This window comes from Pelodiscus sinensis, chromosome 11 (genome assembly GCF_049634645.1).
Source record: "Pelodiscus sinensis isolate JC-2024 chromosome 11, ASM4963464v1, whole genome shotgun sequence".
NCBI lineage: Eukaryota > Metazoa > Chordata > Testudines > Trionychidae > Pelodiscus > Pelodiscus sinensis.
Window position 1 is genome coordinate 36,186,299 of NC_134721.1, and position 26,862 is coordinate 36,213,160.

General features: G+C 56.4%; 1 protein-coding gene across 5 annotated transcripts in view; it reads right to left on the reverse strand.

The window, feature by feature from the left end:
- Positions 1-64: 64 nt before the first annotated feature.
- The window catches only part of SPTBN2 (spectrin beta, non-erythrocytic 2), a 67,755-nt gene continuing 40,957 nt past the window's right edge, over positions 65-26,862 (reverse strand). For all 5 annotated transcript variants that reach the window (XM_075939249.1, XM_006131606.3, XM_075939250.1 and 2 more), the window contains 28 exons: positions 26,651-26,838; positions 25,068-25,185; positions 24,554-24,712; positions 23,996-24,298; positions 23,369-23,522; positions 20,432-21,302; positions 19,649-19,786; positions 18,472-19,228; positions 17,881-18,083; positions 16,208-16,298; positions 15,971-16,117; positions 14,971-15,234; positions 14,343-14,567; positions 12,085-12,174; positions 11,437-11,697; positions 10,669-10,799; positions 9,977-10,181; positions 9,210-9,584; positions 8,009-8,253; positions 7,576-7,714; positions 7,127-7,211; positions 6,711-6,907; positions 5,840-5,985; positions 3,930-4,005; positions 3,413-3,648; positions 2,984-3,157; positions 2,722-2,764; positions 65-2,139 (listed from right to left, as the gene is read on the reverse strand). In XM_075939249.1, the coding sequence (XP_075795364.1) occupies positions 1,906-2,139; positions 2,722-2,764; positions 2,984-3,157; positions 3,413-3,648; positions 3,930-4,005; positions 5,840-5,985; positions 6,711-6,907; positions 7,127-7,211; positions 7,576-7,714; positions 8,009-8,253; positions 9,210-9,584; positions 9,977-10,181; positions 10,669-10,799; positions 11,437-11,697; positions 12,085-12,174; positions 14,343-14,567; positions 14,971-15,234; positions 15,971-16,117; positions 16,208-16,298; positions 17,881-18,083; positions 18,472-19,228; positions 19,649-19,786; positions 20,432-21,302; positions 23,369-23,522; positions 23,996-24,298; positions 24,554-24,712; positions 25,068-25,185; positions 26,651-26,838 (6,255 nt within the window). In that variant the 3' untranslated portion in view covers positions 65-1,905. The remainder of the gene's footprint in view (positions 2,140-2,721; positions 2,765-2,983; positions 3,158-3,412; positions 3,649-3,929; positions 4,006-5,839; positions 5,986-6,710; positions 6,908-7,126; positions 7,212-7,575; positions 7,715-8,008; positions 8,254-9,209; positions 9,585-9,976; positions 10,182-10,668; positions 10,800-11,436; positions 11,698-12,084; positions 12,175-14,342; positions 14,568-14,970; positions 15,235-15,970; positions 16,118-16,207; positions 16,299-17,880; positions 18,084-18,471; positions 19,229-19,648; positions 19,787-20,431; positions 21,303-23,368; positions 23,523-23,995; positions 24,299-24,553; positions 24,713-25,067; positions 25,186-26,650; positions 26,839-26,862) is intronic.

The following is a 26,862-nucleotide window of genomic DNA, read 5'->3' on the forward strand; positions in this document are numbered from 1 at the left end:
CCCCAAAAAGTTACAGGAGTAGACATGCTCTAGTCCCCATTCCTGCTGGGAAACAAAGTCTTGGTCTCTACATAGACTCTTTATTTCAGAGTTTCTGTCAAAAATTTGAACAGGTGCCACTGCAAACACATGAATTATGTTTCCCACAAGCACAGAAAGATCACCAGGACGCGCTCAAGGGATGTCCCAGCCAGGGGGTGCAAAGAGCGAAGTGGCAGGAAATCACAGTTCCAAATGCAGCAGCAACTTCTTGTTTCCAGGCCTCCCGCTAAAGGAAGCAGGCCTGCCATCATCCAGTTCTGCAATCCTGCCCACCCCTCGAGCTCCAAACTGCCTGTCCCCTAGGTCCCCAGAAGAGGGAGGAGACTTGGCTCATTTCACAGTCATAGGGGTGAAGGAGCCACGGCGCCCTACCCTAGCAGAGGGAGGGTTTCTCCTTAGATAGGGAAGACCAGGGGAGGCAGAGAGCAATCACTCCTAGCAGGAAGGCACAAATCATTTCCAGGCCAGACTGGGAGATAAAGGCAAAGGAAACCAGCCAGGGCTTAGGAGAGGTGGGTGGAAAAAGAGACCAGATTGGGTACTGGTGGGAAGGAGGGACTCATTCTCTCCAGTTCCCCCCCCCCCCCCCAAGAATGCCTATGGATAGCTGGAGACCCAGTGGGGTCATGACAGTTGAAGAGGCACTCGCTGATCAGAGGGTGGATTTTTAGCCCAACTGTTTAACAGGCCAGAAGAAACAATTCTAAGCATCCAGCTTGGGCTCTCCCTTGTCCATGTGTACCCCTGGCTGGAAGATCTCACCTAGTTTTTCTGCTAGTCGAGTGGGAGCATTGCTTGGAGAGACAAGCCTTGTCTGAATTCAAAGGCCTCAGATAGCAGGGAGATTTCCAGACACACCAGGAACCCAGCCTTCTAGACTTTCCATAAGGATCAGGGCCCATGCTTCCTAATTTATCCAGTGCTTAGGTCTGGATTGCCAGAAGCACTGAGTCCCCCCACTCTGACGTCCATTGTCTAGGGGAGCTCAGAGATTCTGGGAATCCCGTGCCTACCTTGCGCAACAAAGCCCTCAGTGTGAGAAGGGCAGTGAGAGAACTGCCTGCCTCAGGCAGGAAATTCTTAATGCAAGCAAAATATTCCCATGCCTTGGGAACCTGAGCCTATCCCCATCCTGTCCAGCTAAGTTGCAGCTTCCCTGTGGGGGTGGAACTATCTGCAAAGCAGGAGGCAGAGAGATGGGGTCATCACTGGGGTATGGATGCACCAGGAACCCAGCCACAGGGTCTGCTAACAGTGCAGCTGTAGGAAAGGGGTAAGGAATATACCACCCCACACGAGGGCAGCTCCAGGAAATGAGGGGCAGCAAAGAGAGAAGGTTGATGAATCAGAGGCAAGAGGGAGAAAAGCAAGTCAAACATGCCCCCACTTGTGCATCAGCCCAAATGCTCCTCCCTCATGATGCCTATGTCCTGGTAACCTAAATACCCTTCCCCCAATACCCAGCATCCACAGTGCTGCTCCTCCCCTGCACAGGTGCAGGTCATAGGCCAGTTTTCCCAGCCTGGCTTCATGGCTGATGCACTCCAGCAGCTCCAGCATCCCCCAGTGGTTGGAGGAGTCAGCAGGGATTGCCCCAGAGACTTGGGTGGGGGCTGGTCAAACTGTCACATTAGTACAACAACATTAGTACTGATCTAGACTGCAGCATCCCCACCCAAGACCCAGAGTCCCAATCCCTGCCCCATCCATCAGGAGCCCAGAGTCTGCCCTGTCCCACCCCCACCCCTGCCCTGTGCAGAGCCCCTTGTCCAGTCCCATCCCATGTCCTTCCATCGGTCCCATGGATTAAATAGGTGGGCAGTGCTCCTCCGGCAGCCCCTCCAGGAGCGAGCCCCCAGGCCTCTATTGCTTCTTCTTGAAGAAGCTGAATCTCTTTTCTCGGTCCTTCTCCTTGCCGTCCTTGCTGCGCAGGGCCACGGGACCCTCGAGGCCACTGTTGGGGGACACAGGTGGCATGCTCATGGCCCGCGTCATGCCCTTGCCGGTGAGAGAGGGTGGGTCCTCCATGTCCTGCTGGGGTGTTGGGGCACAGGCCACTGAGGCATTGATTATCCGCATCCAGGTGCTCATCTCAGCCTGGGGGAAAGAGAAGAAACTGTTGGTCATGGGTTGGCACAGGGAACTGGAGCACAGAGAGGGCAGGGCACTGGCTCTGGAAGGAGGCAGGGCACCATGAGGGCAAGGCAGAGGTGTGGGACTTTGAGGCACAGACAAAGTGTATCGGGGAGGGAATAGCTGGGCAGAGCTCTGGGGTGGGGCCCAGGATTCAGGGCTGACGAGGCAAAGGGACTGGGAGATGGTGGAGCACAGGAAGTGTAGGACTCGGAATGGGAAAGGCCGGGGATATGTGGGGAAGCTCTAAGGCTGGAATAGAGCAAGGCAGACCGATTGTGAGCATGGCAGAAAGGCTTCCCATAACTCAGGTATTTGGCTACTGGCTCCAAGTACATGGAGGAGAGGCTAGCCCTCTCTGCTCCCTCCAGGTGTCCCCCACATTACAGCATGGCAGACTTGGATCCCGCAGTGGGCGGTGACAGGCAAGCAAACACACATAAACTTAGGACCGCTAGGAGGGGCCACAAGGAGCTGAGAGGCTGTTGTGCAGGGGTGCCCTCCTGTGGACAGGGCATGCAGCGCCCTGGTGCATAAGGGACTCACCTCGTCCTTGGCCTGGAATAAATACTCTTTGCCATCGCTCAGCCTGCAGGGAGAAAAATAACACGTTATGTCACCTCCCCATATAGCTGAGCCAAACCCTACCTTGTGCCCTGTTCCCTCCAGCCTTTCCCCTCCACCAGGTCCCCTCCTGCTCACACGGACACCAACCGCACCACTGCGTTCCCTTCTCCCCTGCACCCGTGGGCTGCAGACCCTCCCTCTCCCCTCACCCCCGTGTGCCTGCCACAGAGGCTGCTCCTACCCCAGCTTGAAGACATGCTTGCGTTTCTTATAGTCCAGTGCCACGTTGCACTGCGCCCCCTGCAGGCTGACGGGCACCTCGCCATGGTAGGGGAATCCATGGCTGGCATTCTTAGCGTCTTTGTAGAAGCCCAGGCTGCCTTTGCGCAGGACACAGTAAACGTTCTGCCAGGACCTTGGGAGGAAGCAGAGTTGTCACAACAACCAGGGGGAAATGGCAGAGCACAGAGCCGTCACCACAAGGGAGCCAGGGGTAGGACAGAACGCCAGTGCAGGCAGGAGGGCTGGAGTACGTAGCCATCAGTGACACCATCCAGGGCCCTGAACAACATGATACAGCCTCAGAGCTCAACTTCCAAGGCCCTGACCACCACAGTGGCAGGTTGTCTTCAGACTTCCCCAGTGCAGGCAGGGGCAGGGCTTCTCTCACCTGTTGGCTGCTTTCTTGCCCTGTGCCTCCATCTCCTGCTTGCGATACAGTGCCCCCTCCATTTGCTCCTGGGCAGTGGGGTCTGGTGACCGAAGTGGCAGCGTGGCTGAGTGGGCAGGCTCAGGGGTGAGTGCTGGCAACTTGGTGCGGGCCTTGGGCGAGGGGGCCGGGCTGTGCTCCTGCTTGGCCAGCATATCCGGCTGGGTTCCACTTGTCACCTCCGCCACCTCAGACATCTGGAGGGACAGAATCGGTCTGTGACAGGGAGCACAATTCCTGGCTGCCTCTCCAGGCTCTGCTCCACCACCCCAGCTAAACCACTCTCCTCTCACAGCTGAACCCAGGAGTCCAGGCTGTAACATGGAATGGATGGCGCTGGAGGTAGCAGGTATTTCCCTCCACACACTTGCTGTTCCAGAATGGGGCACCCTGGCCCAGCTACGCTCTGTGAGCCCTGCTAGCCTCTAGCCCCAAGACAGCCCTGGCTGGGACACTGTATCTGAAGGAGCTGCATTACCTGGGGGGACTCAGAGTCAGGGTAGATCCCATTCACAGCAGGCAGCTCTGGGGGATGGCTCTGCAGAGTGGAAGTCCTGTGGGGGGCACAAGGGAAAGCATTAGGGGCTAGGGATACCGACATGTAGATGACTACACAATTAACGGATAAGCCTGGAATTATTGGTTAATCTTGTTGACTACACGCATTCCCCCACCCTTGCTGCCTCTGTATCAGAGGCAGCAAGGTAGGAGGAGTGGGAGTGGGTCCCCGTGAGGAGGGGGCTTAAAAACCAGTTTTCAACGAGCATCGGCTACACCTTCCCCACCCCCGGCGCTGCTGCCTCTGATAGAACATAAGAATGGCCATACTGGCTTAGATCAAAGGTCCATCTACCCCAGTATCCTGTCTGCCAACAGTGGCCTATATCATATTCCACAGAGGGAGGGATCATAACAGGTAATCCTCACGTGATCTCTCTCCTGTCACCCCACCTCCAGAGAAACAGAGGCTAGGGACACCATTCCTACCCATCCTGGCTAATAGCCATTGATGGACCTAATCTCCATGAATCTATCTAGCTCTTTTTTGAACTCTGTTAAAGTTCTAGCCTTCACTGCATCATCTGGCAAGGAGTTCCACAGGTTGACTGTGCGCTGAGTAAAGAAAAACTTCCTTTTGTTTGTTTTAAACCTGCTGCCTATTCATTTCATTTGGTGACCCTTAGTTCTTTTAGGGTATGTCTACACTAGCTTGTTAGTTCAAGCTAGGTAGGCAAATGAGGGCAACTGGAGTTGCAAATGAAGCCCGGGATTTAAATATCCCGGGCTTCATTTGCATGTTCCCGGGCTCCGCCATTTTTAAATCCCCCTTAGTCTGAACTCCGTGCCCGCGGCTACACGCGACATGGAGTAGGTAGTTCGAATTAGAGATCCTAATTCAAACTACCGTTACTCCTCATGGAATGAGGAGTAACAGTAATTCGAATTAGGATCTCTAATCCGAACTACCTACTGCGTGCCGCGTGTAGCCGCGGGCACGGAGTTCGGACTAAGGGGGATTTAAAAATGGCGGCGCCCGGGAACATGCAAATGAAGCCCAGGATATTTAAATCCCGGGCTTCATTTGCAACTCCAGTTGCCTTCATTTGCCTACCTAGTTCAAACTAACGAGCTAGTGTAGACATACCCTTTTTGTGGGATAAAATTACTTTTCCTTATTCACTTTTTCCATACCAGTCATGATTTTATAGATCTCTATCCTATCCCCACTTAGTCTCCTCTTTTATAAGCTGAAAAGTCCAAGTCTTTTTAATCTCTCTTCAGAGGCAGCAACTTTCAAGCAACCTTCCTGCATATGCCATTTCCATGGAGGCGCCTGCTCCCCGCTTGCTGCTTCCTACAGAAGCAGCAGGGCGGGAGGGGAAGGGCACAGACAGGAGCCAGTGCTGGGGGGAGCTGGCTCTAGCAGAGGAAGCAGCACAAGTTTGCATAGGAAAACAGTTTTTAAACTGGCTCTCCTCACAGACCATCTCCCGCCTACCACCCTGCACTGCTGCCTCTGGTAGAGAGGCAGCAGCATGAGGTGGCAGGGGGCTCCCAGAGAGTGGGGCATGGAGCGCACTTGTTGCCAGCCCTGCTCCCCTTGGGGACTATCGAATAGTCGTGTAACCACTAAGATTTCATGCAGTTACATGACTCTTCACTTACACGCTAACATCCCTGTTAGGGGCTGGTGGAGAGCCATGAGAAGGGCCCCACGAGCCTTGCTTCCAGGCGATACCCCCCACTACTGGGACTTCCCCCACCACCACCAGCCTGTGCTCCCTCTGCCACCCTCCTCCCCAATGCCAAGCCCCCTCTCCATTCTCCGCCATGCAGCACTCCCCATGTTGTCCACCTCTCCACGCCCGCCCCCTACATAGCTCTCACCCATCAGCGCTGCTCAGTCCTAGCCTCTGCTGGCTGTCAGGGAGCAGCACTGGCTGCACCATAACCTCAGGCTCTGGTTCGGGTGGTGTCGGGGGCCGCCTCTTTCTCCTCTCCTCTTCACGTCGCAGCTGCTCCTTTTCCTCCAGCTGCGGGGAGATGGGCACACAGAAGTGGAAAAGCCCAGCCTCTCCTGACAAGCTCCCACCTAGGCACTCAGGCCTGGGGCATGCCTCCATGTGGCACAGTGCAGGGCTCGGGGGTGGGGAGCAGCAGCTCCATAGGACACCAACCCAAAGCGGCCAGGCCAGGGATCTGGTTCTGATCCATATCAAGGTGGGTGCCCAGGGGCAGTGGTGGGAACCTGCTGAGGCACTCCAACCTGGTATTCCAGATCTGGCCCACTCAGCAAGTGACAGGCCACAGTGGCAGAGTTGCTCACAACACAAGAGGGTCCTGGGCTTCCAGTTCTGAGCCATATGAGCTGGGATCAACATCTAGCTGCTCCAGAATTGAGACTGCAGCTTTCATTAGTCTGGTAGACAGACCCAAGGGGCAGCACTCAGATCAGACCTGCTCCAGGGCAGGAGGCTCCCTTCAGCACGCTGAATGGGTGTCAGGCCTTAGTTCCAGTTGGTGGCCTCTGTGGCAAACCCAGCACTGGCCCATGGAGACATCCCCACCCCAGGCCAGGGCTAGGGCAGAGCCCAGGAGCTGTGTGGGCTGGCAGTGTCCCACCAAGACACAGCCAAGAGCCTCAGTCTGCCCTTGGGGGCCCTGAAAAGATGTGTGAGTGGGCACACCAGCCTCCCCAGCCACCACCCTCAGGCACAGAAGGAGGGGGCCATGTGTGGGGGGCAGGCTGGGCTCTCACCGTGGTGAGCTTTTCCAGTGCCAGGAACCGCTCCTCCCAGGCAGCAGCTAACTTCTGGAAGCCTTCATGCCTCTTGATGAGATTCTCCACTTCGTCCACATTACTGCCCAGCTCGGCTGAGCGCACAATGGGCTCCTGGCTGGACAGCCAGGCCTCAGCCATGCTGGCATCACGCCCGAACATCAGCACCTCCATAACTGCAGGGGGACAGTCCAGATGGATGGGGCAGTGCTGGAGTGTTCCCAGCCCCCAACAACCCACTAAACCCATCCCCTCATGGTGCTGGGGACAGAACCCAAGAGTCCTGACTTCCCCTCTGCACCCTACCACATCTTCAGCCACATAACTGTGCTGCTGCCTCTTTCCCTCCTCATACACAGAATGTCCTCCCTTCCCTGCCTCTTCTCCTCACTAACCAATCTGCAGCCAGTCCATCTTCTCCTGCCACCGCGCTCCAATCTCCTTGCGTCGCTCCTGCAGCTGGGTCAGCTTCTCTGAAATCTGAGCAGAGGGACTGGCTCAGGAAATAGGAAGGCCTTGAGCATCCCCACCCCACTTCTCCGCAGAGGAACCCCCAAACTTGTGAGAGTCACATGGTCCCACTACTAGGAGCTAGGGCCCAGTCACATGATGGGGAAAGGACTGGAGTATGATAGGGAATGTAAATCCCATGCAGGAGAGGGGTGTTTTGGGGGGTCACTTGGGAACAGATTGGAGGGGATCCCTATCTGGGTCCCAGCATAGTGGTATCGGTATGAACTAGAAGAGACCCACGACATCTAGTGCACACAACACCTGGGGACCGTGCCAAGGGGGAGAGCAGGGGTGGCAGAGGTACTGGGAGGTGGTGCCTGGGAGGTCTCACCTTGTCAGAGGCATAGTGGCCCTTGTCCAGCAGAGCGGTGCCCATGGCTATGCAGGCATTGAAGCTGTCCGTCCGGGCCTCCACCTCAGCCTTGATCCCCTGGTGGTTCTTGATGACCAGGTCGGCCGAGGACACGTCCCTGAGGCAGGAAGAGAAGGAGGGACCCTGCAGTGGGGCTGAGGGGGCAAACAGCTCCTCACTCCCTCGAGCCCCCAGACCTGTGTGCACTGGTCCATGCTGTTCTCTCCCAGCCGTGCCATGTTGGCTGGAGTAGAGGCCTGGCTAAGTCTGGGCTGGGCCATGTCAGTCTGGACTGAGCTAGACTGGTCCCTGCTGGGCCACACCAGTCTCTGAGGCTGAGCTGCGCTATATTGACTTTGGGCCACACCAGGCTGGGCTATCCTAGTCCATGGCCCGGGGCTGCCCCACTCACCTGGGCTTCTCCTGGGCATCGATCTGCAGGTGCACCCCGTCCATCCACAGCATCAGGTCTCGTACCATCTTGAAGAAGCGGAATTTGTCCACAGTATCAAGCAGCAGCTGCCGGCGGCCTTGGCTGCTGTTCAGCAGCTCGGTCCAGGCTTCACTCACAGCCTGCTCATGCCGCCGGATGTCGTCGGCCTTCTCACCCGCGTAGGCCTTCTGCAGTCGCGTTGCGTCCTCCTGCACCTGTTTCACCTGTGGGGGCCAGGGGAGGGGGGTCAGAAGGGCATCCCACCCCCACTCCCATGTGCAGAGCAGGGAATCCCTGACACGGCACCACACTCCACCCTGCTCTGCCCCCTTTTCTGTACCCCATGCCGTCCCCTCCCCTGCATCCTGCCCCATAAGGTATGTCTACACTAGCCCGCTAGTTCGAACTAGGAGGGTAATGTAGGCATACCACACTTGCAAATGAAGCCCGGGATTTGAATTTCCCGGGCTTCATTTGCATAAGCGGGGAGCCGCCATTTTTAAAACCCCGCTGGTTCGAACCCCGTGCAGCGCGGCTACACGGGGCTCGAACTAGGTAGTTCGGACTAGGCTTCCTATTCCGAACTACCGGTACACCTCGTGGAACCTACCTAGTTCGAGCCCCGTGTAGCCGCGCTGCACGGGGTTCGAACCAGCGGGGTTTTAAAAATGGCGGCTCCCCGCTTATGCAAATGAAGCCCGGGAAATTCAAATCCCGGGCTTCATTTGCAAGTGTGGTATGCCTACATTACCCCGCTAGTTCGAACTAGCGGGGTAGTGTAGACATACCCATACCTTGTCCCTCCAGCCTACCCTGCCCCCCTCCACCTGCCCCAGAACCTGCAGATCCTATTCCCATCCTATCCTGCTCCCCTCCCCGCTACCCCAGATCCTACCCCACAACCCCTTCCCATCACACACTGCTCTCTTCCCCTCCCCCACACCTGGTACTCTCATCGCACTTTGCTTCCCTCTGCCTGTCCCAGACCCCCAGATCCTCCTTCCATTCTTCCCTGCTCCCCTTCCCCACACTAGATCCTACCCCATACCCTCCCCCCATTCCATCCTGTTCCGCTCCCCCTATTCCAGACAATGACCCCACTCTTCTCCCGCTGCCGCAGACCCTGCCCTCTTTCCGCATCCCCCAAGCCTGTCCAATCCCAGCCTGCCGTTGGCAGTACCTGGGCACTGAGCGCCTGGATGTCATGCTCGTAGGCTGTGTGCATGCGCTGCATGGCCTCCGCTGTGTTCAGGTCACGCCCCACCTCGTCGGGCAGTTGCTTCTGTTTGTGCTGCACCTGGGCCAGCGTTTCGCGGGCATCATGATAGAAGCGGTGCAGCTCGTAGGAAGCCGCCAGCATCTGGCTGCGGGTGTCGATGAGCTCCAGCAGGTCGGCCCAGGCATCGTTGAGTCCGTCCTTCCACTCGGCAATGGTGGCGTTCTCCGAGTGCCCTGACGAGATCAGCTCATCTGCTAGCAGGTTCACAGCATCCACACGCTCCTGCCCGATGTTACTGGTATCACGGGAGAACTCCCGGAACTTGTCTCGCAGCATCTGGGGAGAGAGAAGGGTCAGGGAGGGCCACAGGCAGTGATGGGACCCAGGTCTGGGGAGACTGGGAGAGGGGCCTGGAAGGGACAGGCAGGAGAAGGAATGGGCTTGAGGGATGGGAGGGGCCTCAGGCACATGGGCTTCATGTAGGATTTCCGCGGCTAGTGCTGCCCGAGAGACATGGTCACAGCCCCACATCGCACAGAGACTACTCCACCATGGGTAGCCAGCAGGGCGCTGACACCAGCCGAGAGTGGGTTGGCTCAGGACGAACCAGTCTGAATCCAGACTGACCAGGATCAACCAGTACAGACCAGGATAGCTCAGCGTGGACCAGTCTATCCCAGTTCAGACTGACATGGCCCAGCTCCCCCTGCTGGGCACTGGACACTCACAGTGACATGCTCGTAGTCCTGCCCCAGCTCGTGGGAGGCAGCCACCACCTCGCGCTCCGAGATCCACTGCTCCAGGTCATCCACATCACGCTTGAGCTGGCAGAGGCGCTGGTGCTCCTGCAGCTTGCCCCGCCGCTCCTCCGCCAGGTCCTTTAGGCTGGCGTACAGCTTGTCTACCTGGCCCTGGCGTAGGGTGAGCCGCTCACTGTGGGGGGAAGAGCCACTTGAGCCACAGGGAGGGCCAGTCCCTTGCTCACTGGAAGTGGCAGCAGGGGCCCAGGAACTGGGAAAGCCCTGGGGCTAATGCACTGCCCAAGAGGTCCCATGATGTGGGGGCCATGCTGGGGTGGGCCACGCCACACTCGATGGGGCTGTGCCAGACTTGAGGCGGGCCACATCAAATGAGGAAGGGGTATGTGGCTACGGGAGTCTCCACCTCTATCCCAAGCCAGAGGGACTGAAGGTTCCTGGTCTGATCTTCCCTGGGCCCCTCTGTCCATGCACCAGAGCGTCAGGCCGTCGGCTGTGATGCAGGTAAAAGCAGCATCCAGCCAGACTCAGACTAAGCAGGGGGGAGGGATGGGATCCTAGCAACCCATAGGAGGCTGTGCACTCGCTGCCCCCCAACAGGACAGGACCATGAGACCTGGGCTCTGTACACCCTGGAACGAGGGGGAGTGAGGTTGGCTCACCTCTCTGGGTGCTCGCTGGCCACCATGTCGCGGCTCTGGTTGGAGAGCTGGTGGATGGTCTGGGCATAGTCGTCCAGCGCCTGCTCCAACACCAGGTGCTTCTTCACCATGGCCTGGGCAATCAGCTCATCCTGTGGGTGCCGGACACCAGGCATCAGAGAGGGATGAAAGATGCAGATATTGTGACGCAGGCACACAGGGGCAAGGGTGCAGGTGCCATGAAGCAGGGCAAAGGGGGGAGACGCTGCAAAGGGAGTGGGTGGGGCAGGGCTGCCCACCGCCCCTGGTCTGGTGGGCAGGCTGAGGGCCACTCAGCTCTCATAGGCCCACAGCTCTCACAAGCTGGGAGGGTCAGAGTGGGTGCAAGTCATCCAAGCGTGAGATGGGCTTTGATCCATGACCCCAGACACCTCAGCCTTCTCTAAGACGGGGGGACCCCAGTTGTGTGCAGCCCTCAACAAATTTTTCTGTGGGTCAGTGGTTCCCAACCCAAAAATGGTTCCCCACCCCTGGCCTAAGACACCATGAGCAGCTCCTGTGGTTGGAAGTTGCACCCAACAAGTAGGAGGGGCCTGGCTCCCATGGAGACTGAGGTGTAAGGGGGCTTCCAGAGGCAGAGGAGGTGGGGTAGGTTGGGCTCTCTGCCCCGCCCCCATCTCTGCCTGCTTGTGGGACATTGTGCACAGCACTTCTGGAGCAGGAGCACCCAGAGGGTGGAGGTACACCTGGTTCCCATGGTTGGGGCGCTCCACTCCCTTTCTCCCAGACCTTGGCCTTCTCTTGGGACATCATGTGCAGCTCCTGCTCGCCCATCCAGGCCTCCGCTTCGGCCACATCAAAGTAGAACTGCTGGGCAGCATGTGCCCGCTCCAGGCGCTGGTGCCGCAGCTCCGCCTGGTGCCCCAGCTCCCGCCAGGCTTCCCGCAGCTCTTCCACCCGCTCCACAGGCCCACAGTGCGCTAGCCCTGCCCTCCGCTCCAGCAGCTCCTCCACGCGTGGCTCATGGCCCTGGATCTCCTTCTGCAGGGTCTGGGGCAGGAGCATGGGCAAGTGGGGTCAGCATGTGGTTATCACCCTCACCCCTATCCCTAACCTGAATCCCGCTCCGGGGCTTCCCCACCCCCAGGCCCTCTGCTCCAACCTCTGCCACTGGGAAGCTCCTTCAGTAGAATCTGGGAGCAGAGAGGAAGGGGGAGGTTATGGTACAGCCACCCCCAGGGCTCCCCACTTCTCTGCCCCTCCCCTAATTCACCTCCCTCATCCCTATCTTCCACCAACCCTTTCCCCACCTGCTCCTCTTTTCAGATTCCCCCTGCTCCCACCCTCTACCCTGTCTTTTATGCCCCACATGAGGTAGGAAGCCTCTCTGCACTAAGTTGGGTGAGCAGACTTCACCCCCCACCCCCAGCACCACACCTGGTTCTTCTTTATCAGCAGTTGGACGGTAGGCAGGTCCTTGCCATGATCAGTCGAGACAGCCATGGGCATCCGCTCCCTCACCCACAGCTGAAAGCACAGTGAAGAGCAGGGTCAGGGGCACATGAGGGACACAATGGGCAACTGCATGGGGGGGTTGCACAGCAGGGCACACAATGGGGATGCAGGGAGAGCTGCAGAGTGTGGGAGATGCATGAGGGGCTGCACAGGGGGTACTGTGTGGGATGCACAGGGTGGGGGTGCATGGAGGCTGCACAGGGAATGCAGAGGGTGAGGGATGCATAGGGAGGCTGCACAGGGTGGGGTACGCATGGAGGTTGCAGAGGGGGGGAATGAGGTATGGGACAGGGGCTTCCTGGGGGTCTCTGCACAAGCAGACTCAATCCTGGCAGCCCCTAATAAATATAATATATGGAGATATACCATCTCGTGGAGCTGGAAGGGACCTTGAGAAGTCATTGAGTCCAGTCCCCACCCTCATGGCAGGACAAAGTACCATTGCTGACAGATTTGCCCCAGATCCCTAAATGGCCCCCTCAAGGACTAAGCTCACAATGCCGGGTTTAGCAGGCCAATGCTCAAACCACTCAGTTATCCCTTTCCTGCAACACTACTGTCTGAATATCAGGATGGCGGGTTAATGGAATTTCCCAGTTCTAAAAAAAAAAAAAAAAAATCCACTCCCATGCAAAATTCCACCCCGCAAACCCAGCCTGACCTCCCGCCCCCCCCATCCACTTGTCACGAGTCTGGGTGAGACCCCAAAACATGCTGCACAGAGCCTCACTGCTGAAGCTAAAGGGAGTCACCAGCAGGGGTCAGGGATGTTAAATATCGGTTAACTGAATAGTCAATTAACTTCATGAATTCGTATTGGTTACTCGACTATTGTATAGTCCCCGGGGTGGGGCTGGCAGCCATGGTGCTCTGGCCCTACTCCCAAGGAGCCCCCTGCCACTTGCTGCTGCCTCTGTATCAGGCGGGAGATGGTCCACTAGGGAAGCCAAATTAAAAACCATCTCCCCTCATGGACCAGCTGCCTGTTGCCCTGCACTGCTGCCTCTGTCCAGAGTGGGGGTTAGGGGGATTGAGCTCTGGGACCCGGCACAAGCCAGAACTAAGCCAGACTGCCTGCCCACCTGGATCCTAATACACTTTAAATGCAGAGTCACAGTAGGAGTAGGTCCTGGACCCAGGGCGAGCCAGGCTACAGGCCAGTCTGCTAAAAAATGTACTGGTGGGGGAGGGAAATGCGAGTAGTCTATAGCATTAACCTAGAAGCTTTTGCTTATTGGTTAATCGACTACACTATTACATCCCTAGTAGGGGTAGCAGGCTGTTAGGTCTAAGGGACTGGTCCCTGGATGGGGTGGAGACTCCCACTTAGCCAGTGTTCAACAGCACTGGGAGTCAAGATTCCTGAGTTCTCCTTCAGCTCTGGGAGAGGTGCAAGGCCTAATGGGTGCGAGTCAGGACTCCTGGGTTCCCTGCAGCTCTGGGGGTGTGGGCTGTAGTGGATTGAACCAGAGGGGCTGGGAGTCACAACTTCTGTGTTTCCCCTAGCCTGGGGTGAAGGGAGGAAGTGGCGGTTTTACAGGATCTCGTGGGCTGGAATAGGAGGCTGGTCTATGTCTCCGGGTCTGGAGGGGAGTGCGGAGCAGTGCAGCACAGCAAGCCCAAAGATCTATCACGTTTACGTGGAGAGGCAGTGTGGCTCCATAACTGAGATTTAGATCTGCCCCATTAGAGACTCATGGCTCAGTGCTAGCCCCTGCTAGGGACTCGTCATTCAGCCCCAATACTGACTGTCCAGGGGACATTGTGGCCTGTAGGAGAAACCCATCCTAGATGCCCCCTACCTGGCATGGGGGAGTGCTGGGGGCAGCAGTGGGGCTCTGCACTCCTGTCATTCTATGTAGAGGCCCATGGCGTAAGAGACAGTTGTCTGAGGAGCCGGATCTCATTCCCATCTCCCCTCTCGGGAATCCATTTCCCATCCTCTCCCCCCATGGCAGCGAAGCCCCAAACCAATGTTCCCTCCAGTCTTTGCCATCCATGTACAGAATACCTTTCATGCCCCGAGGCAGGTGTGAATATGCACCCCCCAGCAGAAACAAAACCCAGCTGTGGGTGCTCTTCCAATCAGCTGGGTGGCATTGGAATCTCTCCTGAGCAGCCGCCCAAGCACACAGCTTACAGGGAACACTGCCCCCACCCTTGCACTGCCTGGGACTCACAATCTCGTCCTCCAGGTCGCGGTTGAACTGGTGCTCCTCCTTGGAGGCCAGCAGCTTGTAGCAGCGCTCTTTCAGGGGGCCCCGCAGGTCCAGGAACTTCTCCTCCACCGCCCGGAACTTGCCTTCTACCTCAGCCGTGTTGGTGTCCTCTTGGCTCAGGGCCAGAGCCTGTGACTGGATGGCCTCCACCTCCTTCTCCCGCACATCCATCTGGTTCTCCAGCATCTGAGGAGCAGGGAGCAGTGTTACAGCCTTGAGGACCCCAGCAGAGAGCTCCCAACGGGAGCAGGGAGTCTGACCCTTCCCCCCATTGATACAATGCAGCCACAGGCCCCCCTCTCCTTGGGGATCCTGCAGGCAATCTGTCCCATTTCTGAGCAAAGAGAAGGATCCATGGTGCATGGGGTGGGTTAGGGATGAGACCAATCTAGGGTTCTCCAATGTTTTGGCCCTTGAAAACAGGAGAACAGGCTCTGGGATTGAGAGGGTTAGAGGGCCAGGATCTGCCCATATCTCATGGTCCTCTGGGACCTTGAAGTTCAGGTCATCTTGGCACCCAATCATCCCTCACCCCAAGAACCTGCCCTCTGGCCCAGGCCTCCCCTCTACCGCACCCTCTAGCCCAGACCTGTTGCTTTTTCAGCAGAATGTTGACGCTGGTCAGGTCCTTGCCATAATCGTCAGACTGAAGCTGGGCCTGCAGTCCGGCCAGCCAGACGTCCAGGGCGGAGCAGCTCTGGGTGAAGAGCTCAGCCCGGTTGGCATCGAAGAGGCACTGGGCCTTCGTTTTGGTGGTGGACTCCAGCTCGTCCCATAGCCGGTGGAGGCTGCCCAGCTTCTCCTTCACCACTGGTTCCAGCTCCGGCTTCTCCACCATTAGCTGCTGCCCCTCCTGTCAGGGACCCAGAGCACTGGTTAGGAGAACAAGGCCCTGCATGTGCTGCAGGGTCTTTGGGCCCCAGAAGGCCTGGCCTGGCCAGGCTCAGAGGAAGGCCAAATTGCGAAAAGTCCTGTGCCCTGCCTCCTGGAGTCATGATCACGGTCACACCCGAGTCTGCAGGATCCTGAGACAACGGCTCTGAGAGGCAGGACCTGCCCCATTCATCTCACTGCTGCAGGGGCCAGGTCAGCCCTATCCCAGCAGGGGGCTTAGCATGAAGTCAGTGGCCCAGCTCCCCCACTCACAGGCCCAGCCTTTGGGCAAGGCAAGCGAGGTGGTCACCTTGGGACCCGCGCATTCAGGGCCCTGCAGCTCTGTGCATTCAGGGCCCCAAGCTGCCCACCCAGCCAGGAGCCACATGGCTCAGCATGCTGCCTTGGGCCCCGCACACTCTTTGGCTGGGCCTGCCCATTCAGTCATGCACAGACAACCCAACTGGTAGGACAAGTGCTGGGGGCCCTGCTGACAACCCAGCGACTCTGGGAACATAAGGGGGAGGTGCGCGGGGTTCCTTGGGAGAGAGGGTCCATAGCAAAGTGTGAGACTGTGGGGGCAGGGTCACGGTCTTAGGGCCAGGTTATGGTGACAAGTCCATGGAGGGGGGCAGGACCATAGTGTTTGTGTGCAGCCATGGAAGAGGTCCTAGAAAGCCTGGGCGAGGTCGCCAGTTTGCTATACTTCCCCCCACCTTCTCAATCTTGTCCAGCCAGTCCTTGTTGGAAGCCAGCTCGGCTGTGAAGGCCTGGTGCTTCTGCCACTTGGTGTGCAGGTTGCGGGCCTCGTCATACGACATGTCTTGGGCTGTCAACATCTTCTCATTGATCCACAGGGTGAGCTTATGGGGAGGCAGAGAAGAGTGAGGATCCCTTGACCCCTGGTCCCCTTGTCCCGCAGCCCCCCTCCCCCACATTCTCTCCCCACTCACCTCCTGGCAATCCTGCAGAAAGTGCTGCAACTCCCGGTTATCCCGCAGCCGCCTCAGCAGCTCATTGGCTGCATCCCGATTCCGCTTGTGCCTGGGAAGGGAAAGCAGAGGCTCATGGAACATGTCTTCATTTTCTTCTTCAGTGACATAGAGAGCACACTTGTAAAGTTTGTGGACAGCACCAAGCTGGGAAGGATTACAAGTGCTTTGGAGGATAGGACGGAAATTCAAAATGATCTGGACAAACTGGAGAAAGAGTCTGAGGTAAATAAGATGAAATTCAACAAGTACAAATGCAAAATACTCCACCTAGGCACCACATTTCAGGAAAGATGTGGACAAATTGGAGAAGGTCCAGAGAAGAGCAACAAAAATGATTAAAGATCTAGAAAACATGACCTATGAAGTAAGACTAAAAGAACTGGAATTGTTTAGTCTGGAAAAGAGAAGACTGAGAGGGGACATGATAACTGCTTCCAAGTATCTAAAAGGAGGAGAGAGAAAAATCATTCTCATTAACCTCTGATGATAGAACAAGAAGCAATGGGCTTAAATTGCAGTGAGGGAGGTTTAGGCTGGACATTAGGAAAAATTTCCTATCGGGGGTATGTCTACACTAGCCCCTTAGTTCGAACTAGGGAGGCTACTGTAGGCATTCGAAATTGCAAATCAAGCCCGGGATTTAAATATCCCGCACTTGATTTGCATCTTCCCGGCCGGTTGCCATTTTTTGAAATGTACAAGTCTGGACTAACTGCCCATGTCTACATGCAGCAGGGACCCGGTATTTTGAAATAAAGCCCTAAATCGAACTACATGTTATTCCTCCTGGAATGAGGGTTAACAGGTACTTCGATTTAGGGCTTTAATTCGAAATACCGAGTCCCTGTCGCGTGTAGACGTGGGCAGTTAGTCCGGACTTGTAAATTTCAAAAAATGGCGACCAGCCGGGAAGAAGCAAATCAAGTGCGGGATATTTAAATCCCGTGCTTGATTTGCAACTTCGAATGCCTACATTAGCCTCCCTAGTTTGAACTAGGGGACTAGTGTAGACATACCCAGGGAGGCTAAGCACTGGAATAAATTACCTAGGGAGATTGTGGAATCTCCATCATTGAAGATACTTAAGAGCAGGTTAGACAAACACCTGTCAGGGATAGTCTAGATGGTGCTTGGTCCTGCCATGAATGCAGGGGACTGGACTTGATGACCTCTCGAGATTCCTTCTAGTTCTATGATTCTGTGGGGCCTGCCCTCTCTATGTAGCATCACTGCCTTGGTTTGTGAGGTCTCCTGACTACCTTAGGCTCTAGTAACTTGTGCTCTCTGAGCAGGATGACCTGAGGTCTATCCCAAAGACTGCTCTGCCCTGTTGGGAGCTCTGGCTAAGATAGGAGCTGCAGCTTATCACAATCATTAATCTCAGTATCATTCTTCCTGTTTAACTCCAGTGGGAAGGGACTTGTCCTCAATCACATAGCCAGGTATTATCAGAACCAGGGATAGAATCCAAGAGTCCCTTTCCAGAGCTGGAGACTGAATGCAGGAGTCCTGACTCCCAGGCCTCCCTACTCTAACCCACTACATCCCACTCCCTTCCTAGATCAAGGATAGAACCCAGACAATGATGACACAACATGATTCCCAGAAGCCTTTGGGGGCTGGGCTCTCACCTGCCATCGATGGAGTCAACCTTCTCCTGGATTTTGTCTGCATGGACGCTGTCCCCGACAATTAGCTTCCGCCCAGCATCCATCAGCCCCTTGATCTTCTCCCCATTGGTCTCCATGGTGGTCATGAAATCTTCATGTTTCTTAATGGAGGCCTCTGCCCCTTGCAGGGTGCTGGGCATCTCAGTGTGGGACAGCGCATACTCCTGCAGGGGCGAGCCACACACAGGCATAGCACTTGGCATGGATCATGTCATAAACCCTGCCCTGAGTGAGAAAGAGAGCCCGAAGGAGGAAACTAGGGGCCAGTGGAATGGAGAGGTACCAAGACTGATGGGGTGAGTGGGGTTGGGCGAATGGAGATCTGGGGGACTGATACAGCGATGGGAATTTGGAGAGGGAGTTTGGGGCAACTGGAAACGTGGAGGATACCAAGCTGGATGGATGCTGGAAGCTGATTAAGTGTGTAGGAAGGAATACTGGACTGGATGGGACCATTAGTCTGATCTGGGCCAGGGAATGGGGTGCCATAATGGACTGTATGGGTCTCAGAAACTTGCCTCCCTCCAGGCATACTAGCTGCCCCAGCCTTACCTGGTTGCTGAGCACACCCTCCACCTGCTTGGTGTCCCGCAGGAAGAGCTGGAAGCCATAGGCCTGGGACAGCAGATGGTGCCTGTTTTCCCACATCTGGCCCAGTTCCTTCCAGCCAGTGTCCAGGGCCTGCAGGCGCTGCTGCAGAAACATGTACTGGGCATCGGTCTGGCCCTGTGTCACCTCCTGGCCCATGGCTCGCATGCTCTGATAGTCCTCTTTGTAGTGCTCAATCTCATTACGGATACTTTCATGCTGGTTCAGCAGCTGCTCAGCCTCGGCCAGGGTGGCTGGCACGTCCTCAGAAGCCACGGCTGTCTGTGTCCGTGACAGCCAAGCTTGGAAGTCGTCCAAATCACGCAGGAAGCCTTGCAGCTTGCTGGCCTCACCCAGGGACTCCTCGCGCCGCCGCATAGTCTCACGCAGCTCGGCCCACACAGCCTTGATGTCTGCAAGCTGGTCTAAGATGGGCACCTCCTGGTCTGGATGCTCGGCCGCTAGCGTGGCCGCCTCCCCCTGCAAATCCAACACCTTGCCCTGGATGGCCTCCAAATCTCGTTCCATGCCCGTCAGCTTCCTCTGCAGTGCCATGACACCCGCCAGGTCATTGCCCAGCTCCTGTGTTGACTCGATCACCTTGGTCTTCTCCCTCATCCAGGACTTAGTCTCATTGCACTCCAGGTAGTAGTTCTGAATGTTCAGAGCTGAGGTCAGTGCAGCCTTCTTCTGGTCAGCCAGGGCGCGGAACCGCTCCCATCTGGGGAAGGGGATGGAGAGGTAGGTGTGGGGCCTGTGCCACTGACCACCCTGGAGCTGCCAAGCCCATGGCACTGCTGAAGGCAGCCCTCCCCAGAACCCCAGTTCCTGCTGTTGGATGCAGAGCCCCACAGATTCCTCCTCATCCTCATGGGTCACTCAGCACCTCACACAACCCCTCCAATGCAAAGCTGCTTGCCCCACCCACAGCATCAAGCAGCCTGCTCTCCCAACCCCCAACCCTCCTCTCCAACACTAAGCAACCTGCCTTCCCTGTTCCCCTGGTGCCAAGCCCCCTTCCCTCCCCATTCTCCCCCAAGTGCTAAGCCACTTGCCATTCCTGACCCCCCCTTTCCCCAGCACCAAAACCCCTGCTCTCCTCGTTCCCCTGGTGGTGAGTCGTGTGCCCTCCCACTGAGACCTGGTGTTGAGCTGCTCCTGTGTGGCTTGGATGCTCTCCTTGTTGCGGTGGTCAGTGCTCAGCAGCTGCCCAGCAATCTGATTGATGGCCGTGATGCGCAAAACCAGGTTATTCATCTCAGGCTCCAATGTCTCAAATCTGCAGGCCCAGAGGTACAGGCTCAGCTAACGATGCGCTCAATCCCTCCGTCCCTGCGTGGCCTGGACAGCCAACACCTTGTGCTCCCCTCAGCACAGCACCAGCGGCCACTAACCATGCTTCTATTCACTGCATGCTGGGAAAATCCAGGCTGCTCTCCCATAGGGCCTCAGCATGGACACAGCAGCCAGAGAATAATGGAGGAGCAATGTATTCTAGGGTTTCCCACCACATGTCCAAGGGGCAGGAAGGGGGATCAGCTATGGTCTAGGGGCTCTGGCCATTAGGAGCTCTGTTCCCACCTACACCCTGGTTTCAGTGAGAGGCTGCCAGGCAGGGCATGCCGGTTTAAAGGGTGTCATGGCTACAGCCACAAGGGCTGCCTGAGCATATGTGCCCCAGTGCATGTTGGGAAAAGCCAGGCTGCTCTCCCATGGTGCCTAAGTGAGGACAAACAGAGCAGCACAAAGGGGGAAATCAATGTATTCTGGGATGTCCCACCACATAGAGAGTTGGGAGAGACTAGCACTGTGGTTACTCGCTGACTAGCACCGTGGTTACTTGCTGGCTGCTAGGGGCAGCTGGGTATGGGCCTGATGAGACTGGGCCGGGTGGTGCAGGTGGGCCTGGTCAGCCCCCACTCACCTCTGCTGTACAACTTCTAGGTCCTCCAGCTTCTCAGGGATCTCCATGGCATGCAGCCACTGTTCCTTCTCGCCAATCCACAGGCCGCAGGCATCAGCCTCGCTGAACATCTTGTAGAGATTGAGGGCATCCTGCAGATCCTGCTTGCGGTGCTCGGCCAGGGTGGCCAACTCCTGGTAGCGCTGTTCCACAGCAGGCAAGCGCCCTGCCACCTCAGGTGCATGGGCAAAGGCAGGTGGCAGGCCCTGGGCCTGCTCATGCAGCGCAGTGATGACAGGGCGGTGGTTCTGGATTTCCTCTTCCACGTCTTTGTGCTTCTTGACCAAGCTCTGAGTAGAGTACTCGTCATGGCCCACCTCCGGGCTGGACACTAGCCGCAGGGCATCCATGAGCCAGGCCTCCATATCGTCTGCATCAGCCTGGAACTGATAGAGACTGGAGGCCTCGTGCAGGCGCCGCTCCCGCTCACCTGCCAGTGCCTCGAGGTGTTGCCACTGCTCCTCAATCTCCCGGATGCGCTCAGCCACTTCGCGGGCCCCAAAGTGCCCCTCACGCACCAGGCTGTGGCCCTGGGCTGTGGTGTGCTGGAGGGGCCCATAGCGGCCGCTCATCTCATCGCGGAAGGCATTGTGCTTACTGATGAGGCGCAGCACGCTGGTCAGGTCCTTGCCGAAATCATCCGATGACAGGATCTGCTCCTGCTCCCGGATCCAGGCCTCCTCCTCGCCCATGTCCCAGAAGAATTTCCACAGGCGCCGGGACTCCTCCAGCTTGGCCCGGCGCTTGCCCGCCAGCTCTACCAGCTCCTGGTAGCCCAGCTCTAGCATGTTCACCCTCTCCTGCACCAGCTGGGGGTCGCACGGCTTGTAACCTGTGAAGGGACGTGGACATTGTAGCCCATAGGTCGGTTTCAAGGTAAAGGATAAGAACAGCAATGCAGAAACACAAGAGACTTCTCGGCACAAACCTATCAGAATAGCTTAAGGTAGTTGTACAGACACAAGGCCTAAAAGCCTGCATAGGAGTAGCTGCTATTAGGTTAGCATTAAAAAGTAAATCAACAGGGCCTAAAGTCACAAGATGGCATAAGATTTTGTTTTACTAATTTGGTAATAGGCTGACTGGTAACTGACAGAAGGTAGTTTGCACCACTTTAGGGTATTTCTGGAGGGAAATATCAATAAATACCTAACTACCGGCAACTATTAGGGATGTTAAAATGTGCTTAATTAAGTAAACGTGTAACCACTGAAAATTTCAGTGGTTATAGGGTTACACATAGGGGGTGGGAGGTGGCTCCGTCACATACTGGCTCTCGCCTGCCCTCCCACACTACTGCCTCTGGGTATGTCTACACTACCCCGCTAGTTCGAACTAGCGGGGTAATGTATGCATACCGAACGTGCAAATGAAGCCCGGCATTTGAATTTCCCGGGCTTCATTTGCATAAGCCGGCCGGCGCCATTTTTAAATGCCGGCTTGTTCGAACCCCGTGCCGCGCGGCTACACGCAGCACGGGCTAGATAGTTCGAACTAGCAAGCCATTCCGAACTATCTGTACGCCTCGTTCCACGTACAGATAGTTCGGAATGGCTTGCTAGTTGGAACTATCTAGCCCGTGCTGCGTGTAGCCGCGCGGCACGGGGTTCGAACAAGCCGGCATTTAAAAATGGCGTCGGCCGGCTTATGCAAATGAAGCCCGGGAAATTCAAATGCCGGGCTTCATTTGCACGTTCGGTATGCATACATTACCCCGCTAGTTCGAACTAGCGGGGTAGTGTAGACATACCCTCTGATACAGAGTGGGGTCGGGTAGGGCAGGGACAGGCAGCTGCCAGGGAGCCAATGCATGGAGGGAACCAGCTTTGAAGCCGACTCCCTGCACATACCAGGAGCCTGCATGTAATCATGAAGGTTAACCAATGAGCCCAGGCTCATGGATTAACTGTGGACACGGCTACACTTTCACATCCCTAGTAACTATCATAATTGAACTTACTTGTATGCTAATAAGTTTGAACTAATTAGTATAGTAACCCATGGGAAAAGGACACTTCAACATTCCGAGGGTGAGGAGTCAAGATAGTGAAAGAGGGTGGAGCTATTCATACATAAGCATATAAAACACCTGGTTTCTGCATTGGCACTTAGTCACACTAGGATCTGACTCAACTTTCCGAGCTCTCCCCCAGGATGGAGTGAGCAATTATACATGTGTGCTGGGCTGAGTCATACTTACAGCATTGTCTTATCTAACTTTACTTGTTTGGATAGTTATATTTACTGGACTGATCACTGCAGTAATAAGACTCCTACAATTACCAATTACCAAAAATGATCCCTGAGTACAAGTGCAGCTACTGCCATGCCCCTAATTCTGGAGATAGCGGGCCTGATTTTGGGACAAGAACCTACCAAATTGCAGAGTGCTGACTGGGGGAAATGAAATCAGCCACATAATCGATAGATCAGGCAACAATGTGGGATCCCTGCTTACAGCCTCCTTCCTCTGCCCTCTGCCCCACAGGGAGAGCCATGAGGCCCCTGATCCTTGGGTCCTGGAGGCAAGAGGGGGCTGGGGTCACCGCACTGGTGTCCATGAGGGTGGGGAGACAAACAGGGCCCACAGGGAATGATGGGGGAAGGAAAGCCCAAGCTAGTTAGAGCTAGGCACAGAGCAGGATTTACACCCAGGCAGGGAACCTCCCCAGAGAAGAAGAGGGGTGAGGAGTTGGCAGGGTAGCTTCCGATATGGCACATTCCCTGCAGCTGTGGACCCCCTCCCAACACCTTTGACACCTCACTGGTCTCCGAGCTGCTCTCTTGAGGGCTGGATCTGGGGGCAGGGCGTGGAGAGCATGGGACATGGAGGAGCTATGTGGTCCAGGCTGGGACATGGCAGGGTGCGAATGGAGGGGGGGAGGATGGCTCAGGTACCTTCCCCAGGGGCGGCAAACTTCTGTGCAGCGCTGCCAACAGCCTTGATGCGCTCAGCCTGCACAGTGATGTCGGCCTCCACGAGCGCGTGGATCTGCAGTAGGTCATCCACACCATGCAGGTGCTTACCGAAGTCCTGGGACTGCAGGCGACCCTGCGGAAGGACGGGTGGCTGCTGACTGCAAGGGGAGCCCCATGCCCTCTTGGCCCTGCCAGAGAAGGGCCAACCCAACACATGGAGCCAGGCATCCCCCACACTCTGCAACAACCCAGGCGACAGACCTAGCAGCAGACTGCACTGGGGCAGTGGGCACAGGACCCAGCACTAGGGCATCGATCTCCCCTCTGCTCCATGGCACCCACATGCCCTACTCCCTCTCTTCCATAGCCCCTCTGGGGTGCTTGAGCTGATAGTGTCCCCAGCTTTGACTCCACCCCTTACCCTTTCCAGGAGGAAGGCCAGCCTGCCACTCTGCCACCCTCTGCTACAGCTCCTGGGAAGGGGGCTGGCAGACAGCACCACCTGAGGCACCTACCCAGACAGCTGGGCCCCCTGGTGGTAGCAGATGGTAGCGGCCCAGGCTGGGGCAAGCTGTTCCCAGCCAGACCGCCCCTCCACCCCAGTACCTTCATCTCCTCCATCCAGTCCATGAGGTAGGCCAGGTCCTGGAACATCTTCTGCAGGTCCAGGTTGAGGAGCAGGCGCTCACGGCGTGAGGCCACCAGCTCCCGCAGGTAGTCCCACAACCGCACCACGTTGTTCTTGCGGGCCAGCACGCGCTTGATGTCATGGTAGCGCTCTGCCTCCAGCTCACTGGCCACAGCGTTCACGGCCTGCACGCGCTCACTATAGGCCACAATGTCTGTCTCAATGGCCTCGTGCTTCCTCACTGCCGCCTCCACCGCCGAGATGTCCAGGCCAAAGTTATCCTGGGGACAGGGTAGGCATCATGCTGGGGTAGGGCTGGCTGAGGGGTCAGTGCACAGCCCCTCCCACTCACAGACCATGAAGCCAGCCTGCAGCTGGCGATACCCTGTGGTCCATCAAAGAGAGCACTGGACTGGGAGCCAGGACTCCTGATTCTGTCCCTAGCTCTGGAGGGACATGGCGTGTAGTGTGCAGGGGGAGGGCTTAGAGTCAGGATTCTGGACTCTATTCACATGGCTCAGGGGTTTGGGACTCACCTGGGACACCAGGCGCTGGTTCTCACTCAGCCACGTCTCCCGCATGGCTGCCTTGCGGTCAAATCGCGCTGCCAACTGCTCCAGCTTTTCCTGCCGGATCAGCTCATTGCGCAGTGCCAGCTCCCGCTCGTGTTCCGCCTTCTCCAGCCGCTCCCAGGCCTGCAGCAGGAGGGGGCGTTAATTACAGTAGGGGGGTCAACATCTAACACGGGCCAATGATTAATGACAATACCAGTGGCCATCTCCCAGCAATCCCTCACCCAGCACTGAGAAACACCTGCCTTCAGGGTAGGGGGTGGGGACTGTTTCTATAGGGATCCCCCCACCTGGCCCTTAAATGCAGCAACCTCTGTGGTGGAATGTGGGGATCCCTTGCCTGGCTGTGAGACATTTTCTGTCACATCCAAAAGATGACCATCTCTAGCAGCAGAGCCCCCTAGCACTGCTTTGGGGCAGGGGAGTCAGCACTGGCTGCAAGGAGAAAGCACCCTGGCCCTGCCCCCTGATGCCTCACCTTGTTGATGTCAGAGATAAGCTTGCCCTCGCGTGGCATATACACTTTCTGGTTGTTGGCACGCATCTTGCTCTGTATGGTGAAGAGAAGCACCTCCAGGTTCCCTTTCTCTGTGAATCTGAAGGGTGGGGGTAGGGTAAAGGGTCAGATAAAGCACTGGGGGGAAATAGGGTGAACACAGAGAATGAGAGCTGGGCCAGGCAGACTGGTCACAGAACCTGGGGCAGGAGAGGAGAGGCAGGGGGCTGAGGCTGGAGCAGGAGCAGCAGGACCTGAACCCAGAACACACATCAACTTCCCTTCCCTACCCTCCCTGTAGTTCTCTTCAAGTTGCCACCAGGGGGTGCTTATGTCATGCCAGAAGCTCCCCAGTCAGGAGATAGATTCAGAAGTGTAGGACAGGAAGTAATCTCAATAGCTCATCTACTTTGGTCCCCTGCACTCCAGGCAGAATTAAGACCGGGTCTATACTAGACCTGGAAGGTCGGCTTAAGGTACACAACGCCAGCTAAGTTAAGTTGCTGGAGTCAACATACCATAAGCCTTCTTCACAGGGGGGTGGTTGATGGAGTAGCAACAGCAAGGGGTGCCCTCAGCATTTGATTTAGCAGGTCTTTATCAGACTCGCTAAATCGAACGCAAGAAGATCCATCTCCGGCAAGCAGAGATGTGACCTTAGTAGTAAGCAGACCATACCCAACAGATGTGTGTCTAGTGTGCTCTTAAAAGCTTCCAGTGGTGGAGATTCCTTAGCCTCCCGGGTCCCATTCCCTGCCCCTGTGGGCCAAGGCACTGGAGCATGCCAAGACTGGGAAGAGATAAGCTCATTCAAGGTCCCTCCCCACAGGATAGAATGAGATAGCCTCCCTGGTCACACACAGCATAGCTGGCACCCACGAAGCAGTGCCACTTGTGGGAGTAGCTGCACCTGATGAGAGCACTCTTCCCATGCTGGGTAAATTTGTGCTGAGTAACCAACGTAGCCAGTCTATCTGTAGCAAGGCATCCCAGAGTGCGCTGCACCAGGGGCAAAACACCCACAATCCTCTGCTCATGCTATGGCTGGGGTAGGTTAGCAGAGTAGCCCAGACCTCTGTGGCTATGTCTACACTATAGCCTTCTTCCGGAAAAGCTTATGCAAGTGAAGTGCAGAGTGGAATATCGCCGTGCTTAATTTGCATATTTAATTAGCAGCTGTTTTTCCTCAATAGGCTTTTGCGCAAAGAAGAGCTGTGTAGACAGCTTCTTTTTGCGCAAAACTCCCCTATTGCACAAGAGCCGTTCTTCCTGAAAAAATGAGGAAGAACGGCTCTTGCGCAAGAGGGGGTTTCTGCGCAAAAAGGAGCTGTCTACACAGCTCCTCTTTGCGCAAAAGCCTCTTGTGCAAAAATGGCTCCTAATTAATTATGCAAATTAAGCACGGCGATATTCCACTCTGCTCTTCACTTGCATAAGCTTTTCCGGAAGAAGGCTACAGTGTAGACGTAGGCTCAGAGTGCACCAGGCCAGGTGCTGAATGCAATCCCAGGATTCCCTGCTCCACAGTGGCCTAGGGCCAACTCAGAGGCGGGTAAGGAACTCACTTGGGGGGCTTCTCCACAGTGCGGTAGGTGTTGAAGGCCTGCAGCTGGTTCTGCACCCCACTCAGGGAGTTGGCCAGCTTTCGGTCGTTGAGCGTCAGGATGGTCTGCTCGATCCACTGCAGGAGGGCAGAAGCCAGTGTCTCGTACTTCTCAATCAGCTTGTCAGCCTCAATGGCATAGTCCAGCACCTGGTGGGGAGGAGAGGAGAGGAG